At 36.1% G+C, this 18,804-nt stretch overlaps 1 protein-coding gene across 4 annotated transcripts in view; it reads left to right on the top strand.

The window, feature by feature from the left end:
• LOC124159046 (H(+)/Cl(-) exchange transporter 5) overlaps positions 1–18,451 on the top strand; it is a 28,045-nt gene extending 9,594 nt beyond the window's left edge. For all 4 annotated transcript variants that reach the window (XM_046534544.1, XM_046534543.1, XM_046534542.1 and 1 more), the window contains 11 exons: positions 68–229; positions 2,572–2,719; positions 4,764–4,903; positions 5,013–5,195; positions 7,902–8,116; positions 9,264–9,491; positions 9,671–9,792; positions 11,790–12,000; positions 13,323–13,486; positions 14,151–14,397; positions 16,663–18,451. In XM_046534544.1, coding sequence (XP_046390500.1) covers positions 68–229; positions 2,572–2,719; positions 4,764–4,903; positions 5,013–5,195; positions 7,902–8,116; positions 9,264–9,491; positions 9,671–9,792; positions 11,790–12,000; positions 13,323–13,486; positions 14,151–14,397; positions 16,663–16,753 — 1,911 coding nt within the window. In that variant the 3' untranslated portion in view covers positions 16,754–18,451. The remainder of the gene's footprint in view (positions 1–67; positions 230–2,571; positions 2,720–4,763; positions 4,904–5,012; positions 5,196–7,901; positions 8,117–9,263; positions 9,492–9,670; positions 9,793–11,789; positions 12,001–13,322; positions 13,487–14,150; positions 14,398–16,662) is intronic.
• Positions 18,452–18,804: the final 353 nt, after the last annotated feature.

Genomic DNA, 18,804 nt, shown 5'->3' with positions numbered 1-18,804 from the left:
CAGATTACATTTTCGAGAATTTGGAGGCAATTCTTCTTTCATACTTATTCTTTGTTTTATTTTGCAGTGGTTAACCTGGCCTGAAGTTTTTAGTCAGGCAAAGCAAGGTGCGGGACCATATATAATTTCATATATTTTCTATGTTGCGTGGGCTCTTCTGTTCGCATCAATGGCTGCGTCTTTGGTGAGGATGTTTGCCCCTTACGCTTGTGGATCTGGTATCCCAGAGGTAAGTTTCATTTATGTAATCCATACATTGAGAACTACATTTGCAATGAGTTCAAGGGATTCAGATTTATCTCTCTTCTTTTTGTAATGCTTTTAAATGAAACTTATTCTAGATTCCGATGAATCTTCATACAAAATTGAAGAATCACGTATTTATATATATATATATTAATTCTGTTTTTGCTACTTCCCTGGGTTAGTATTCTACTTCAAACCTATTTGGTAGGATATGATGAAGTTTAAATGTAACCATATTCTATGACCATATGATCACATGCACTAAAAAACCTCATTTGAATCAATTTATAGAAACTTCATGAAAATTCTTTTAACAAAGTACACCCATGTCTCGTATAGCGCAAGGGATGCGTTCCTTGGGGTCTTTGCGCTATACGAATTTGCGTTATACGAAAGCGTTTTAACATAGGGAAGATAGGGATGCGTTCCTGGTAGCATAGGTCTTGGGTATTGAATTTCCTCTAAAACATCTATATTCCCATAAAAAGCCTTAGAAAGCATTATTTCTATAAATATTTATAGTTTAAAACATCTTTAAAGATAGTATTCACGCATTCAAAGACTTTTATTCACGTTAAAAAAAATTCTTACGTGCTTTCGAAATTCCATCCTGTCGTGCGGGTGGGCTAACATCTGCTATCTCAGGGGATCGTAATGCGTTGCCGGCAGTTGATGATTTTTCAAACTAGTCTAAAAACAACTATTGTGCCACCCAGGCCCTTTTGTCGCTCATCGAAATGACAGGAAAATGCTACTTTAAATGCCATTTCATAGCTAGCGGAGTTTATGAATGATAAATCATTTTAATTTGAAGTCCTCCGAGTCATTAGCAGCTACGTGAAACAGTCTTTAAATGCCTTGAAACCTGACCCAGGTTTTCCTTCCCTGAAAATGAATGAACGAGAATGCATTCTTTTCCAAAAGAATATTGTCTCATCAACACTAAAAACTAGTTGAGGGGGAAAGAAGCCACTTTCAATAACAGCTTGGAGTTCATCAGAAAATGTTGTGGTGGCTGCGCTATCAACACTTGCAGATTCACCTGATATCGCCGCACTGAAAATACCTGCTTGCCGTTTAAATTCTGGAACCAACTGGAGCTTTCACTTAATGTCTCGGAGCGATTACCACTCTCGTCTTTTTGTACTGATTCACCATGAACTTTCCGTATGTGTAGACCGCTTGGTTGAAGTTGGTGCGGCTGAGGTCACTGATATTTTAGCTTCGTCTTTATTCAGAATAAGGCATCGTGAGTTTAAACTTCCGCGCAATATCGCTTTGACGCTCTCCATTTTCAAAGCAATTGACCTCTCTCAAGTCCTCTTCTAGGTTAATGGTTTTTCTTGATAAATTCTTGATTTTTCTACACGCATTCCTATTTTTTGCCATATTCTCTTGGTTTTTACTCTGACGTATGGCTCTATCTAAATCACCTTCTTCTGCTGAACTGTATTCCTGAGACGCAGAAGGGCTATGACTGCGGGGAGGGAACGAAGCCATTGTGTTTGAGACTCTATAGCGGACCCTTTTATGTGTTGATGCTATTCATGCGCAACTCGGTCACCGCTCCATTTCTCCCCCGTGAATACCGATGACCTTGAAGGCTTAAGCGTAGACTCTCTACCTGGAAGTCAATCGCCCGGTAACCTACGACGGCAAAAATACGTCTCAAACCGTATTGCTGAAAAAAAAACTCATTTCCACTAGCCCCACGCTTAATTAACGATCTAAATTATTTATTATCATTCTGTTAAGGAGACGAGATAAATCTTCGGTAGGCCGGCTATCTAGACCCAATGACGAGTAATACTTTTGGCAATTGCGCAGCAATGAATTTCGATTAATATATAAACAAAAAAGAAGATTTGAGGCAAGAAATAATATTAATATGCGTAAATTGATAGAAATTTCGTGTGTACTTAGCGCAAGTTCACGTTTTATCACGAGAGCGTTTAAGATTTTGATTAGGCTACACTGCGTTGCAATATTTCCCCGAGGAACGAATTTGCGCTATATCGAAATTGCGCTAATCGAAATTGCGCTATACGAGACATGGGTGTAATCACCTAAAAATATCGCTGGGGAAAATCTCTTTCCTTCGTTAATTTCTCCTTGAAAACCTGAAAAATGCCTTTGGTTAGTAAGAAGTTATATGCTATATGATTACACTTTGAGGTAACATGCAGTAGTATATAAGTTGGAATAATCTACTGCTATTATTGTTCTATCCATTTTGATAACATACCTTAATTATTGTTACTATATTTACTCCCTTCATATTTGTATTATAATAACATTTATGATTTTTTCTCTTCCTTCTTGTAGATTAAAACTATTCTCAGTGGATTTATCATTCGAGGATATCTTGGAAAATGGACATTGCTAATCAAGTCAGTTGGTATTATGCTTGCTGTGTCTGCTGGTTTGAACTTGGGGAAAGAAGGGCCCATGGTCCACATTGCTTGTTGTATAGGTAATGAAAAATTAGATTTTTTAATTCTTATCTGGTAGTGAAGTGCAAAAAACAATGAAAAAGTAGTGATCGACTGCCACAGCTTTTCGAGATTAATCTGCTCAAAAAACCAAGACTTGTATTGCTTGTATCAAGATGTTTTGAGACCTCTGTTGTTGAGGACATAATTTTTCTGTGCCTGCTATTATATGCGATTTCATGAATATAATTCCCTTACTCATGCCACACAATATCTAGAAGTGTCTTAGTTCTTGGCCAGGAATCTTGAATATGGCTAGTTATTTACGTCAAAGGAGTAGCGTTATGGTGAATTGTGATAACTTTATTTTAGCTCCATTCTTAACAACAGAAAGTTATGGTCCTTTGAACATAACTGTGTCAAGCCTTGGGGCAAAAAATAAAAAATCACATTTATGCTAATTACTATGGAACCACAGCACATAAAGCATTGATTCTTATTTTATTATAAATAAAATATATACACTAGAGCAGAGGTCTCCAAAATACGGCCCGCGGGCCGGATCCAGCCCGCGCACTCGTTTCAAGTAGCGCGCGATTCTTGCTCGTTTAACTCTGTGAGACGCCGCTAGAAGCATTGCAGCGCTGTGCTGTATGATAAAGTCACCTTCAACTGTTCGTAAATAAGAAATACGCCACCGGATACTTCAGTGGACGTTGGTATCGAGTACTTCAGTCATCAGCAAATTTTCTATCCGGCCCGCGGGGGATTTCAGAACTTGGAATGTGGCCCTCGTAGCCTAGTAAATTGGAGACCCCTGCACTAGAGGATCAAAAATCTGAAAATCTAAATAACAGAATGAACTAAACTACGGAAGATTTTCCAAAGGTTATCTAAAAAATTTTAAGTTGCATCGCCAAAAATCAAGTATACAGTGGTTTAATTATCATCTCAGAGCCTGGTTGTCTTCACGTTATTGCTTTGTAAGCTACTTACCTTGGGGCAAAAAATAAAAAATCACATTTATGCTAATTACTATGGAACCAAAGCACATAAAGCAGTGATTCTTATTTTATTATAAATAAAATATATATACTAGAGGATCAAAAATTTGAAAATCTAAATAACAGAATGAACTAAACTATGGAAGATTTTCTGAAGGTTATCAAAAATTTTTTAAGTTGCATTGCCGAAAATCAAGTATACAAGTGGTTTAATTATCATCTATGAGCCTGGTTGTCTTCACGTTATTGCTGTGTAAGCTACTCACCTAATTTGCCATTTTCTTTCTTCAAAATACTTCATTGCGTTACTTTGGATACCTAGATGTGGTGATTTCACACAACAAAACCTGCAACATCAACGTTCAATGTCTATTCCTCAAACTTTATGGACGTAATTTGGAGAGGAACACGGAAATGGGAATTGCGCATGCTGAGCGCCCAAAATCACTGAAAATCTGCAGTTTAATGGAAAATGGCACATGAATAACAATTGTTTATTTTCCTACTTTAAAATACGATTGCCGACTTTTTCATTCATTGAGCTCCAACCATCAAGAAGAGGTGTTTTACTAATGTCTTTTATCTACATATACTCATTTTACAGCAGTGATAATCAATATTTTGTTCAAAGCACGTATCATCAGATGCAATTTTCCCAGTTGAAAGCACTCTTTTCTGATCAGAAGTTCATCTTTTGTTGAAAATCCACGAGCGAAATTGCCAGTTGCTTCAAGCACGGGGACCTTGCAGTAGTTTTTATTTTGGATATGCCAATCCCATTTCATGAGTCGACATTCTCATAACACTTTCAACCCTTCCTGAAACTAGGGATTGAGATCAACAGTTCCATGAGAGGAGTGAAAGACTAACTGCATTAAGTTTTCTGGTTGGTTGTTAGGACACACACACAAGCGCTAGCCCGCCACTGCTGGTGAATGTAATGAACATATAAATGCTCAGCTCACATTGGATGTGTGTGTGTTTTGAATTAAAACCTAACTTATAAGGTTTTCACTCATTTAATGTGAATTAATTCAAACATATTTTTATTAGTAATATTTATTCCTTTTGTTCATTTCAGGTAATATATTATCGTATCTGTTTCCCAAGTATGGCAAAAATGAAGCAAAAAAGCGTGAAATACTTTCGGCCGCTGCTGCAGCTGGTGTTTCGGTAGCCTTTGGTGCACCTATTGGAGGTGTTCTTTTCAGTTTAGAAGAGGTAACGATTTGTTTTGGAAGAGGGCCACAAGTTCAGGCTCAAAACTTATCCCTCTTTTATGTCACTATTTCTCTGTAATCCTATTAAATCTGATCATTCTGCTTTTCAGGTCAGCTATTACTTCCCCCTCAAAACACTTTGGCGGTCGTTCTTCTGTGCGTTAGTGGCTGCATTTGTGCTTGGGTCCATAAATCCTTTTGGAAATGAGCATTCAGTCTTGTTTTATGTGCAGTACAACAAGCCTTGGATATTCTTTGAGCTTGTGCCATTTGTTGGATTAGGTATCATTGGTGTAAGTTGTTGAATTTTTGTTTTAATATGTGTCATGCTTTTTCATAGGTTAGAAACACGTGTACACTTTCGATTTTCTCAAATCTAATCAATAATGACAAAGGCCTTTATTATAGCTTTCTTATGACATTTATGATAGTTTTTATGACGCATACTGGTTTTGGCTACTGGGAGATCCCTTATTTAGGTCAGACAAAATATTTTTTGTAAATCATCACAGTCATACCCCAACTTATAAATTTCTCCACTCTTTGCTGCAGGTTAAAAGTGTATTACTTTGAGTTCCCGTGTTTTCGGACAATTCTTTTAGTTGCCGGATGTTACTTCCCATTTTAATAAAAGGGTATATTCAGATGGAGAGTATCATTCACATATATAATAGAATATTATTTTAGAATATTTACCTGTATGTACGTATGAAGTATGAAACAGTTGAGGACAAGGGTAAAATTTACTGCTATATGGACTGCTGCTATCTCCAGGTCAAAGCATGACCAACTGCAATGCAACTGCAATGTGGGCATGATTGTTTTTCCAATTTGTATTCATTTCAACATGGTTGGAAAATGCATCCAATCCATCATCATCAATCAACTTCATAAGCACCAAATTTGAAATCAAGGGCCACTTGAATTTTTCGAATGTTCGTATCTATGAAAGTGGGATGTTTGTCAGAAGAGAACTTATCATACCCAATTTACGATCGGTAATGAGTGGGTCACCATGATTCCACAGGAATGAAGCTTATTATATGATGTTACGTGCATACTGAAGTACAGGAAAACCTCTATGTAGTGAACCTCTTTACATCCTAAACCTCCCAACTTCATACCACCCCTACAGTCCCGTCAGATTTATATGTAAAATTAAAGGCAAACCTCTTTGTGGTGAACCTCTTTATCTCGTAAAACCTCCACTTATCATACCAAGGAGACACCCCCGAGATGGCCAAACTACCTCCACAAGACGTACTGAGACAGTTAAAGACCACTAATGCAGTTTTGATTACGTATATGGAATGATATTTTCAGCAATAAATGTTTCTCGCTTTTTTTTCTTGTACACCTTTAGTATGCTGTAATTTTCACGTTAATAATTAGTTGTGACCATTTTGTTCCGGATGAGAGCATACCTAATAGTACATAAGAAAAAAGGTATCCAACTATCCTATTCATTTTAAGTGACTGTTGAATTAAGGGAGATCACATTGTTTTCTCTTGAATCGTAGTGAAAATCATGCGATAGTGCTTGCTTTCTGTTATTATTAAATAATGAATATGTGTTCACTAATGCATGCATGATTGTTTAAACACATAAATATAATGGTTTAAAAGACCATTGTACTGTACTGCATTAAAAGTACTGCCTTTCATTTCTGAAGGATATGAAAAAGTGGTGCCTATCACAGGGTTCCCACTCTAACTACATTATAAAATTCACAGTTTTTTCCAGGTTTTCACAGTCTAAATGTCATCAAATTCGCGGTTTATATAGGTCCGGCTAAAGGGTGTGAGTGGGAAAATGGAGAGAGCAGGGTGGCAGGGAAGTGAAGAAGTGCCTGATTTTTTGCCAGGGATTTTCTTCCAATCGCAGGCTTAAGGTCACTGTGCTGTCATGGCACACGGACTAATTAATAATTGCGCTTTGAATACACGTGTGCAGATAAATGTGTGGACAGTATCTGCACGTGACTCAGCCTTGGAACATGATGGAAATATTAATTTTTCTTTTAACCTGTCTATCGTAGTTCTACAATCAAGTTAGAGAGTTTTCTAAGGTTTTATTACGAAATTCACGGCTTATTCACGGTTTTAAGGTTTTCACGGTTGAATGGGAGCCCTGCTATCACTAAAACCTCTCTATAGTGAACCTCCATAAATCAAATTGCCCAAATTTTGGTCCCCTAAACTACGATGTAAAGAGGTTTTACTGTATATCCCACTCAAGAAAGAGCCATAATTGACACTCTTGGGAACAGTGCACGATGAGAACTCAAACGTAGTGTAGTGTATATCCATCTAAATGCCATTACTTGCCCATGGAACTTTGTATTAATGTTCAGTTTTTAACTGCTGGAACCGGGAGTGAGGTTTGTAATTTTGTGATAGCGAAAATATTTTAATAGCATTTCTTTTACTATAGATTGGATTAGCCTTTTGTTGGGACCAACGATTTACTTCATAAAAATGAGAACTTCATAATGACATTGTTCATATTAACGAGAGTCTACTGTCTTGGGTAGATCATGATTACTATAATTTTTTAATTAGCCGTGCAGAGTCTAACACTCAAAACGAAATTGATTTGTAGCTTTCCTCTTCCAATTCTTGTGTGCAGTTCCTTGATCAGGTATTTTCCTCATGAAATTTCTTTATTATCTTTTGAAATTCATAATTTTAGCTACACCATACATCACGGCATAGGAATTTTTTTATTGAAGTTTCTTATTGTCAATTTCATATTTATATTGTTGTTCAGTGAAATTTTCCTTCTTGAAGTGTAAGACATCTGAGTGTTTCTAAATTTATTTTATTCAATGGTAAAAATTGTACTTATTGTGAAATTTTGGTAACCTCTATCATTTATAATTTCATTGCTTATAACCTTTTCAATTAAGTGTTGATGCCTTCTTATGTATTTATTTAATTTTTCCTGTTTTTGTTCAATATTTACTGAATAATTTTTCCATGCTGATTTTTTTAAACAGGGAATAATTGCTGCTGTATTTATTAAAGCAAATCTTTGGTGGTGTAGATATCGCAAAGTGTCAAAACTGGGACAGTACCCAGTGACAGAAGTACTTGGTGTGGCGGTTGTGACTGCTGTCTTGGCTTTTCCTAACCCATACACGAGGATGAGCACTTCGCAACTCATATATCTTCTGTTCAGTCAGTGTGGAGTTTCCAACAGTGATGATCTTTGGTTAGTAGCACATCCTTTTTCATTTCATCTGCATCTATCAACATGGACATACCCAGAATCAAAACTAGGGGGGAGCAGAGCTAGCGATGGTTGTTCAAGTTGTAACTTTTTTGCACAGAAAAGGTTAATGAAACCAAATTTTTAAAGAAATTATGATAACAAGTTATTAGTTTCAAATTCTTTCTCCACCCACGCCTTAACTGACCCCAACATCCACATGGTGTTTCCCGTCCGCCCACCCACTCTCCGTATTGTGTTTGACCATTTTCTTTTGTTGGCAATTTCCTCCCCGTAACCCCGCTAACTTTCACCTCTTCTCAGCTAACCCAAAGAGACTCCTCACCCCCGCCTCTTTTCCTGCGTCGCTACTTACTCCTCTCCCTTTCGAAAGACATGCGGCCTCTATTTTTACCCTAACCCCCCCCCCTCCTGTTTTTCTATGTTTCTTCCCCACGTGTCGTTATATTTACAGTTATGACTAGAGTTCTCCTTTCAACGTGGGCTCTCTACATCCCATAGTTGTATCTTTTCCCACTGTCTCTACTCTGTACGCCCGTTCCCACCCCCTCCTTCAAAGATGTCAAATCCTCCCCCCCTTTCTCAAGGGTATAAAGGAGATTTTCAAATGTTTTGCAGTGTTTTGTACCAGATGATGGCTCAGTGAGCCGAAATGCATTGTACGCATTAAAAAATCTTGTGGAAAAGTGCTACAATCTTTTATTTATTTAAATGTAATTATTTGCTTGAAAAAATAATGATTTTTATTTTAATTCCATGTCTTTTACTAATATCATTTTTCTTCAAAAGAAATTATGTTCATAACTTTTGTTTTGAACTAAATTCATTTTTGCTTCTAGGGGGGGACAGTCTGCTTCCTCCCCCCCCCCTCTCCCCACCCCACCCTCCGCTTGGTATGCCTATGTCTATGAACATAATTAGAGTGTTCTTCCATGATTTTGTAAGAGAGAGAGGATGTACATTTTGATTATCTTCATCTCCTAGTGCATTTTCTTTGTCCATACTATAATTTTCATGACAATGAGGTTTTACATTGTACATATGTTCAATTCATTATTGGAATGTAGTGTGAGTTAAATATTCCTGATGGTGTAATAAGAGATAATCAAATTAATATCTTTTATTTCAGTGATTACAATAGGAATTTCACTGATGTCAACTCAGCAATTGAAATTGCAGCTGCTGGACCTGGTGTTTACAAAGCAATTTGGCTCTTAGTGCTTGCCCTCATTTTTAAACTGGTTGGCACAGTTTTCACTTTCGGTATCAAAGTTCCATGTGGACTCTTCATTCCAAGTCTTTGCCTTGGAGCCATTGTGGGAAGAATTGTTGGAATTGGAGTGGAGCAGTTAGCATAGTAAGTAACCAATTGAAATATGTACATATGTTAAAAACATGTCCTTAATCAGTTTACGTCAGAGTATTGTTTTGAAAATGAGCTGAATTCTGACTAACATCAGTTCTATCTAACGTGTTGTGGTAGAGAGCATTTGTAGGTGAAATGCGGTAAGAATATTATTTATTTTTTCAATTTAGCAACTACCCACACATATGGATATTTAGTGGAGAGTGCTCAACTGGTGATGACTGCATTACACCTGGCTTGTACGCTATGGTTGGAGCTGCAGCAGTTCTTGGAGGTGTAACAAGAATGACTGGTATGTGAAAAAACTTGATATGAAGGATTTAACCTTTGTAAGGATAAAATTGGATGTTCTAGTGAACACGTGGTTTGGACTAAAAAAATTTTAAAAGCTTATCACACCATTCAATGTCCTTATATCTTCCAGAGCTATCATAAAAGTCACTACAAATTTTCCTCTTGGTCAATGAGAAATCATTGCTATTGTAAAACTCTGTGTGCTGTCATTGATTTTTCAATGTGAAGGTATCCCTTAGTTTTCAATTTGAATGAGATATGGTTGGAGAGATGAACTCAGTGGTTCTACATTACATTCAGACCGTTCTTTTCATTCGAAAAGCATTCCATGCAGCCTCTCTTCGATTTATGCTTTTTTACTGTAGAGGTAAGCCATGGAGTTTGCTTGGTTCAATCATGTTGAACTGGGTATCATGTTTTGTGGATTCATGTCAATGCTGGTCCAAAGGCATTTATTTAAACTACTTAGAATCAGAAGAGCCAAAGTCCATGCTTGCCTCAGGTGCATTATTTATAGCTGCACCAGTGGAGTGTAGACCATGGGAAATTGCTGAATTTTTCATCTAGCGGTTGGTCTTATGCCTGGTGATAAAAAGACAGATTGAAATTTCCGTATCTAGTCCATATCAAAGTCAGTGGCCTAGACACAAAGCAGACAAAGCACTGAATGAAACAAGTGACTCTGTATGCTGTCACGAGCACGGATTCAAAGTTAAATACACCAAAGGTTGAAATTAGCCTTGAAAAAATATTTGACTTAGCTGGGATTCAAACCACAGCTAAGTCAAATATTTTTTCATAAAGAACTTAATCCTTTGGTGTAGTTAAAAAAGCAGATAGTTTAGCTCGCTGACACGACTCTGTTTCTGTGGCTTATTCTTTTGGGTCCTGCCATTTTCACTGGCATTTTCAACTTTTCTTGCTGCTTAAGTGGATATTGAGTGGGAATTGGAGCAAGCTGCATGTATGTACAAATAAAAGTGGACTATAGGTGTGAGGCTTCTTTGTTTTTATAGTGTTGTCCCAGTGGTAGTGACAGCACTTTATTAGATGGTATTATAGATATGTTATTTGATACCTTCAGTGGAGTTGTGACAGGAAAGAGTTCTTGAAAGTTACAGTAAAACCTCTATGTAGTGAACCTCTTCACATCATAAACCTCCATACATCATACCACCCCTATAGTCCTGTCTGATTTACATGTAAATTCATAGGCAAACCTCTTTGTAGTGAACCTCTTTATATCGTAAAACCTCCTCTTATCATACCAAGGAGACACCCCCGAGACGGCCTAACTACCTCCGCAAATTGTACCGAGACAACAAAAGACCATTAATGCAGCTGCGATTAAGTACATGGAATGACATTTTCAGCGATAAATGTTTCACTCTTTTTTTTCTTATATACCTTTAATATGCTGTAATTTTCACGTTAATCATTGGTTGTGGCCATTTTGTTCAATATGAGAGCATTCCTAACAGTAAATAAGAAAAAAGGAATCCAACTATCGCAATCATTTTAAGTGATTGTTGAATTGGGAGAGTTCACATCATTTTCTCTCGAATCATGGTAAAAATCATGTGATAGCGCTCGCTTTCTGTAATAATTAAATAATAAACATATGTTCACTGATGCATGCTTGTGTGTTTAAACACATAAATATAATGGTTTAAAAGACAGTAGTGCCTTTCATTTTGCAAAGGATGTGAAAAAATGGTGCCTATCACTAAAACCTCTCTATAGTGAACCTCCATACATCAAATTGCCCAAATTTTGGTCCCCTCAATCATGATGTAAAGAGGTTTTACTGTTTATGCACTTATAACAAGTCTCTCATTTAAAACCATAGGGAGCAATGTAATAAAACTGAGTGAAACAAGACTTAATATTCTGTGGTGAGAGAATAATGTTGAAAGTAATGAATGAAATCAGTATTTAATTTGGACTTCTTATCAAAGGTGAATTACGTTTCAAATATTTATTTTTTTCCATTAGTTTCTCTGGTGGTGATAATGTTTGAGTTAACTGGAGGAGTGCGCTATATAGTTCCGCTGATGGCTGCTGCTATGGCATCCAAGTGGGTTGGTGATGCTCTTGGGAGGCAGGGCATCTATGATGCTCACATAAACTTAAATGGCTACCCCTTCTTAGACTCAAAAGAAGAGTTTGCCCACACTTCTTTGGCAGCTGATGTGATGCAACCAAAGTAAGTACCCAGCTGCATTAATACCGTTTTCAGGATTGTTACCTGTCTGGGAAATGAGGGGAATGTCAGGGAGTTTGAAATTGGTTGGAAAAAAGAAATCTCATCCATGGTATTTGGCGAAAATTTATATTTCGGCACTCAAATCAAAATTATCGCTGCACTATCATGATGAATTTGCCTTTGATAATATTAAAATTAGTTTACATAAATCAAGTTCTTTTTTTAATTTAATAAAATAAACGAAGTTTGTGGTAAAACTTTTTTTGCTTTGTTAGAAAGACTCGTTTTTTGATGAGGCAATTCAAATTTGACACAATGTTTGAACTGACAGGAATGTGTCTGCTGAGGCCTGACCCAACATTGGGTCTGGCCGCAGAAAAAGGTAAATTTACTGATATTCTTTATTTTTTGGCTGTTGCTATTCTGTAAAATGAGAAGTTGGAGGCATAATGTTTAGTGAGTCTATACTATGAATGGTAACCTATGTGTTGGAAATGTGGTGGTATTCATCTGTGGGTCATACTTATTTTTCACATGAGTGTGTGAAAGGCACATACAATCAGTATGGCAGACGATCTCACTTACAAATGCCCCTACAGAATGGAGTTTGACGAATAAAGTTGAAAAAGATGGGATTGGCAGCTACTGGGTGGTGCCCCAAGGTGGCTCCATTGTCTCAGGCTAATGCCCAGGTTGCAAAGGTCCAGAGATTAGCAGCACTGAGTCTTGGCAGTAGGTTTGTGCCATATTCTTGAGAAACTGTATCAGGAAGACCGTAAAATTTGGGCTTTTAGCGTAGTCCCTTGCCACAGGGGCCCCAAACCTTGTCTGCTCCATGTTCCTCCACTTATCCTCCATCCACTGTCTACAGACAGTGGCCATAAGGTGAATATAGGTAAGACCCACCTGAGGGTCACACCGCACAGAGTGAAGTACAACTGTGACCCAGTTGTGGAATCTGCTGCAATCTGAACTCTGGAAGGGAGGTTTAGCTTTCTCGGTGAAAGTGCTCTGCTAACCAGTACCTATTTTTCTGTCGTTTAATGTAAATTATTAAGTTTGTTTTAAAAAGAGTTTGAGTATATTTTTAAAAGAATTTTAATTTTTAATTGATCTTTGCTTTTAAAAAAAATAATCTATTGATTGAGAGAAGAGAGTAAAAAAGCTATGGGAAATAAATTTTTTATGGGAAAGTCAGGCACAAGTCAGGGAATTTGAATTATATAATCCTCTAATAACCCAGTTGCATACAATGTTTTCAACGTACTTGTTTATGCCTCTAGGCTAGACAAATTTTACTTTAACTCTCTTTTGATTTGCAGGCAAAATGAGCGCCTCAGTGTCATCACACAGGATTCCATGACATTATCAGATGTTGAAAGTCTACTAAAAGATACAGAACACAATGGATTTCCAGTTGTTGTTTCAAGACAGTCACAGTATCTCGTTGGATTTGTCCTTAGAAGAGATCTCAACTTGGCCATTGGTATGTATTCTTCACATCATTACCTTTGAAGAAGTATTTTTTCGCCATTACTTTTGATTGGTTTCTGTAATCTTTTTAGTTCATATTGAAATGTGGTCATCTTGATTTATGTAGGTGATTTCATGCTAATTAATGAATGTGCCAAACTGTTTTTAGTATTAAAATGTGGCTGATGACCTAATTTTCCGTGTTGTAGGTCACCAAAGTTGGATATATTTTTTTGAATTGGAGCTTGCCTATTTAGATAAATGTCCACTATTCTATTAATAGTAAAGATACTGCATTTTAATTTCAATTTTTGGAAAGGAAATTTCTCTTCTCTATTTAGATTAAAATCAGTGTTTTTGTGGTAAAAATGAGATTGTCCAAGTGAACGTTTTTGTTAGCATTATTAAATTAACTGGATTTTATTTTCGTTTTTTCACTTGCTTGAAATTGAATGCAATGGATAGTATCCAAAAAACATAGTTATTTCATACTTTATTGTGATAGGTAAAGTAACATTGTCATTTTTCGAACAAGTCTATGAGCAGCGCTCTATCAGTGCTTTAGACTTTCACCTCCTATTGTACACTGTGTCAAATTTGGGTCATTGTATGTACTAAATTTTCTTTTGAAATTGGCATTCTCAATTATTCCTTTCTTATCTTTGTAATCGTTTCAGCGAATGCTAAGCGTTCCATGGAAGGCATCACTGGAGATTCCTTAGTGCTCTTCACTGGTGGGCCTCCTCCAACTCCATCTCCCAATTCTCAGTCAATGGCATCAGGACGTCCTCCACCACCACCTCTGCCACTCAAAAGAATATTGGATATGGCTCCAATCACCATGACTGACCAGACACCGATGGAAACTGTGGTGGATATGTTCCGGAAACTTGGTCTCAGGCAGACTCTTGTGACTCATAATGGGTGAGTTTCAAACTCTGGCTAATCTTTTTACTCTCTGTCATTCAGTGATGTTCATTATGTGCAGTGGCATAATTAGGAATATACTTTGGGGGAGATGAGATGGCCGTGGGTGACGACACTCCTCCCAGGCAACCAAAAGTTTAGCGTTTTGGTTATTACCTGGTGAATCACTCAGTCGATAGTTGAAGTGAAAAAAGTCAATTTCAAATTTTATAGCGATATAATGGAAATGTCGGGGAAAATCTATGAATTCACTATCTATTCATACATACCTCATTCTATACATATATGCTACATTATATCTATTGTCTGGGAAAAATCTATGAAAAATGACGTGCTTGGAAATACATTTTACGTTATTTTGGCACTAAAAATAATCTTTAAGCTGATTTAGTTATTAGAGTGGGACCTCGTTAGAGCAAGATCAGGCTATTGTAAGACCCCGCCATTACGAGTGATAGCTGTGGCACCGTCAATTTATCCTATAATAAGCATGTAAAAAAAATTCGTTTTTACGAGGCCCTTTAGGTGTTGGTACTCGCCATGGCGAGAGTTTCCATCGCTGGAAAACCTTCACCAAGAGTCCCTAATATCTGTAATTAATGGCGATCTGTTAAAAATGAAGTTAACGTGGAGTGCTCAGTCTCAAATTCATGGAGTAAACTGTCGTTCGATAAATAAGTAGTTCATTTTGGTGAAAATATTGTGGCATTAACATTCGCGAATGCTTGATCTTATCAGTCATTATTGAGAATGTTTAATCGATAAATTCATACTAGAAAATTTTGTTGGCCTTAGGGTCCATAGGGCCTTTCCGTTTCTTTGTCGCAAATATTACTCATGTGAGTTATACTCGTTGCACTTTCTTGCATCTTGCTTTTGTTTTACTAAAGTGACATCAGCATGATATCTGCCTTATATTTTTTCGTGAAATAATATCATGTTAATATCTTTTCTAATGTTAACAATTTTACTTCAAATCGTTTTTATTGCAGTGCCGTGGTAAACTCGGTGTATTATTTCAAATACGTCGTGAGCGTAGCACTCAAAAAGGAACTTTTTTTAACAACGGCAATTTTAATCTCATGCTTTGCAAACTTTTTACCATAGATAATGAAGACAATACTTTATATGATAGAAAAAGTCTTCTGAGGCAGGATCGTTATGCAACCTTCCACCGTTTTCGTCTGCAGAAACAAATGCAATATGTTATTTCACTTAACTGCCGCTTAAAGTACAGGAACGATAAACATACACCGATGGAAGCATTTGAGGCATTAAATAACCGCGATACAGTTTTATTAGTTATTTTTTTGAATTTTCTGTGGGAAATACCAAAATAATAGAATGAACGTGTAAATGCACTTATTAAGTACATAGAAAAATGGCTTCATTGGTTTTGCATTGGCATAATGATTGAGAAAGCAATGCTTAGCATGATTTTTATTCAGTACGGCGCTTATAAATTGTTTGAATAGTAAGTTGTTGTTGTTGTAAGGAAATTTAGTGATGCAAAAAAACATCGCCTTTCGTCTGGATTTATGCTTACGTTTATCGATATAAATTTATTTGTGGCCGCACCACTCCTGTTCCTGTATAACTGTTCGCAATAGGTATATTGGCTATTATTTGCTATAAGTAATATGATGGCCAATATAATGGTCTCCTTTAATAATTTAGTTTAATAGGAGGAAATGCCTATATTGGGGTGCAAGTACTTGAATGACTAATTAGGCAATCTGAACATCACTTTTAAGGTATTGGACCCAACCCAAATTGTGTTTTTAATACCCGGAGGTTTTTTAAAGCATCATTTCCTTCTCTACTCATAAATAAATTTGCTTCCTGAATTTGAAAAAAAATTTGCTCATAAACCTTCAGCAATCCATGACAAAACTTGATATTTCATGATTAGTACATACTTTGCACTAGCCGTCCCTTAGCCTATGCAGTAATAAAAATATAAAGTATGAGAAATTTATTTCTTGAGAAAATGGCCTGTTGTAAAATGCATGCAGAAGTAGGTGCATACTATTGTTTAAGGTATTTGTATTTTAAATTAATTTAGCAAGTAGTATTTCCGAGCAATGATATGTAGGAATGTATCACCTGCTCTAAATGAGGTATGAGTATATATTTTAATTCACAATGATCATACATAACTTTAGTTGCAACTTTCAGGTTTTAAATGTTGCTTTTGAGTTTAGATCTAGGTAAATTTTAATTATTACTTTCTTTGATGCATTGTAAATTTTGTATTTACAGGCGCTTATTAGGGGTAATCACAAAGAAAGATGTTCTCCGTCATATCAAGCAAATGGACAATGAAGACCCCAATTCTGTACTTTTCAATTGAACATTATTGATGAGAAAAGGGTAATGGATAAGTTTATGCTTACAAAGGGAAGGCAGCTAGGAGCATTATTTTGCTGAAGAGCTGCCACTTAAAAATGGTGATGAAAGTAAACATATGACATGCAAAAGCTATCATATTAAAATCTATGTGGTTTTAAAGCATGAGATTATGTTTGCATGTTTAAATGACAATTCCCTAGTCATATGTCAATTGACAGACATGGTGTGGTGGTATGTTGTTGCAAAGGTGTTCTATAAGAAAAATATAGCTATCACAAAAAGCCTGTGTAAAATGTGGACAGATGTGTCCTTGAGAATATTGTGAAAAGTTTTCCTTCACATCTTGTAAGCAGTTCAATCCTGCAATGCCTACTGGTGGGCTAACATTGCTATGTTAACTTAAATAATCATGACATGTCAGATATCAGATGTGCACCAGAAGTATCTCAACTCAATTTATTTTAATTGTTACTTTTAAATTTTCAGCCTATATCAGTCACCATGAAGTGAAATGAATCCATTACACCGCGAATGTTACTTTAATGTTTTTATTTTAAACATTTTCTATTTATGTTAAAATTTTTCCCATCATGATATCTTTTTATAAAGTTTTATATAAATTATGATTCCATGTTTAGTGCAGCAATTCCAGATTTGTAGTCAGTATGAATTAATTTAGCTTGCTCTTTGTCTGAGAAGTGTTCGGCTCATGTTATGTATGTTGAGTTTTAAAAAAATACAGTTGTTGTTTGTCTTAAATTGTTTTTTGTAATTCTTGTAATTTTAAGTGGATTAGTTTGTAAATATTTGGTTAATGAATTATTTTCAACATTCAAGTCATTGTAAATTCTGTGATTGCATGCAACACCTGCAGTAAGTTTGGCTTGGACATCCAAACCAAGTTAGAGTACTTTTATTTGTGTGTCATCTTAGGTGTAGAATTTTGAAATCATAGCTGTCTGATTGGAAGGAATGTGAAAAATGCTATTTCCATTGGCCCTGTAATCAGGAGTAGTCATCAGTGATTGGTTTATTCTTTTTAGGACATAATTGATCAGTCATTCAAACTTTTATAATTTTTAAAGTTCCTCTTTTGGATACAAAAAGAATAAGAATGTAGTAAAAATGAGGATGGATGCAGTTTTTAGATCGGAAGATGTTTTATCATTTTCTTGTGTTGGTTTAGTAGCTAGTCAAGAAGATCAGGTTTTTAAAGAAATCATTGTATTTACAGTTTTATATGGCCATTGTTTTATTATCGCAGTCCCAAATTTTGTAACCATCATGTATAAATGTGCATAGTTTTTGCGAGAAAGTTGTTTGATTTTGTCAAAGAGTGTATTTGCTAGGGTTTGCTTCAGATGTTTGTATCACGTGTATAGATGTACGAGTATAAGTTTTTATTGCATAAAGTCTTCCTCAGGTGTTGCTTGTACTTTCCCTTGAAGTGTGAAAAGCATTTTCAGAATTAAATTTTTTTCTGGAAACCTTACTCACGTCTTGATATTATAGGTATCATCTCATTGTCTTTTTAATTTCCTTCTGTGTAATTTATTTCTGTCAGCAGTATTTCTAGCTTTTCAGTATCTGTCCTTCAAGTATGTGCTTGCATTTTGTTATAAATTTTATGTATACTATATTATCTCTCTGAGATCCTTTGTTAATATTGCTGTATTAAAATTGTTTATGAATATTGGAATTTGAATTCATGATTTATTTTATTAGTACAGTAGATTCCGTTTAATGGGTCCACCGGTTACTCGGGGCAGCCGCTTAATTGGGGCAGATCTTGAAGAACAAAACCCAATAGAGGAATATCCCAGAGTATTCTCCGCTTAATTGGGACAGCATGCCGCTTTATTGGGCCATGAGTCGGCGACATAGACTCTATACTCGCGACGAAATTAAATTTTTTTGTTTTCTGAATGCTATTTTTTATATTTTCCTCCTTTGATTCGCTTTCTTTTTCACAAATGTTCCTATTCTTGCCCTATCTTGAAAGCTCTTGTTGTTATACTATCCGCAAGAGGATAGGAATTTTCTTTAATAGGA

The sequence above is a fragment of the Ischnura elegans genome, chromosome 5 (assembly GCF_921293095.1).
Source record: "Ischnura elegans chromosome 5, ioIscEleg1.1, whole genome shotgun sequence".
NCBI lineage: Eukaryota > Metazoa > Arthropoda > Insecta > Odonata > Coenagrionidae > Ischnura > Ischnura elegans.
The sequence above is the reverse complement of the archived record's forward strand: the minus strand, read 5'-3'. Positions and strand labels throughout refer to the sequence as shown.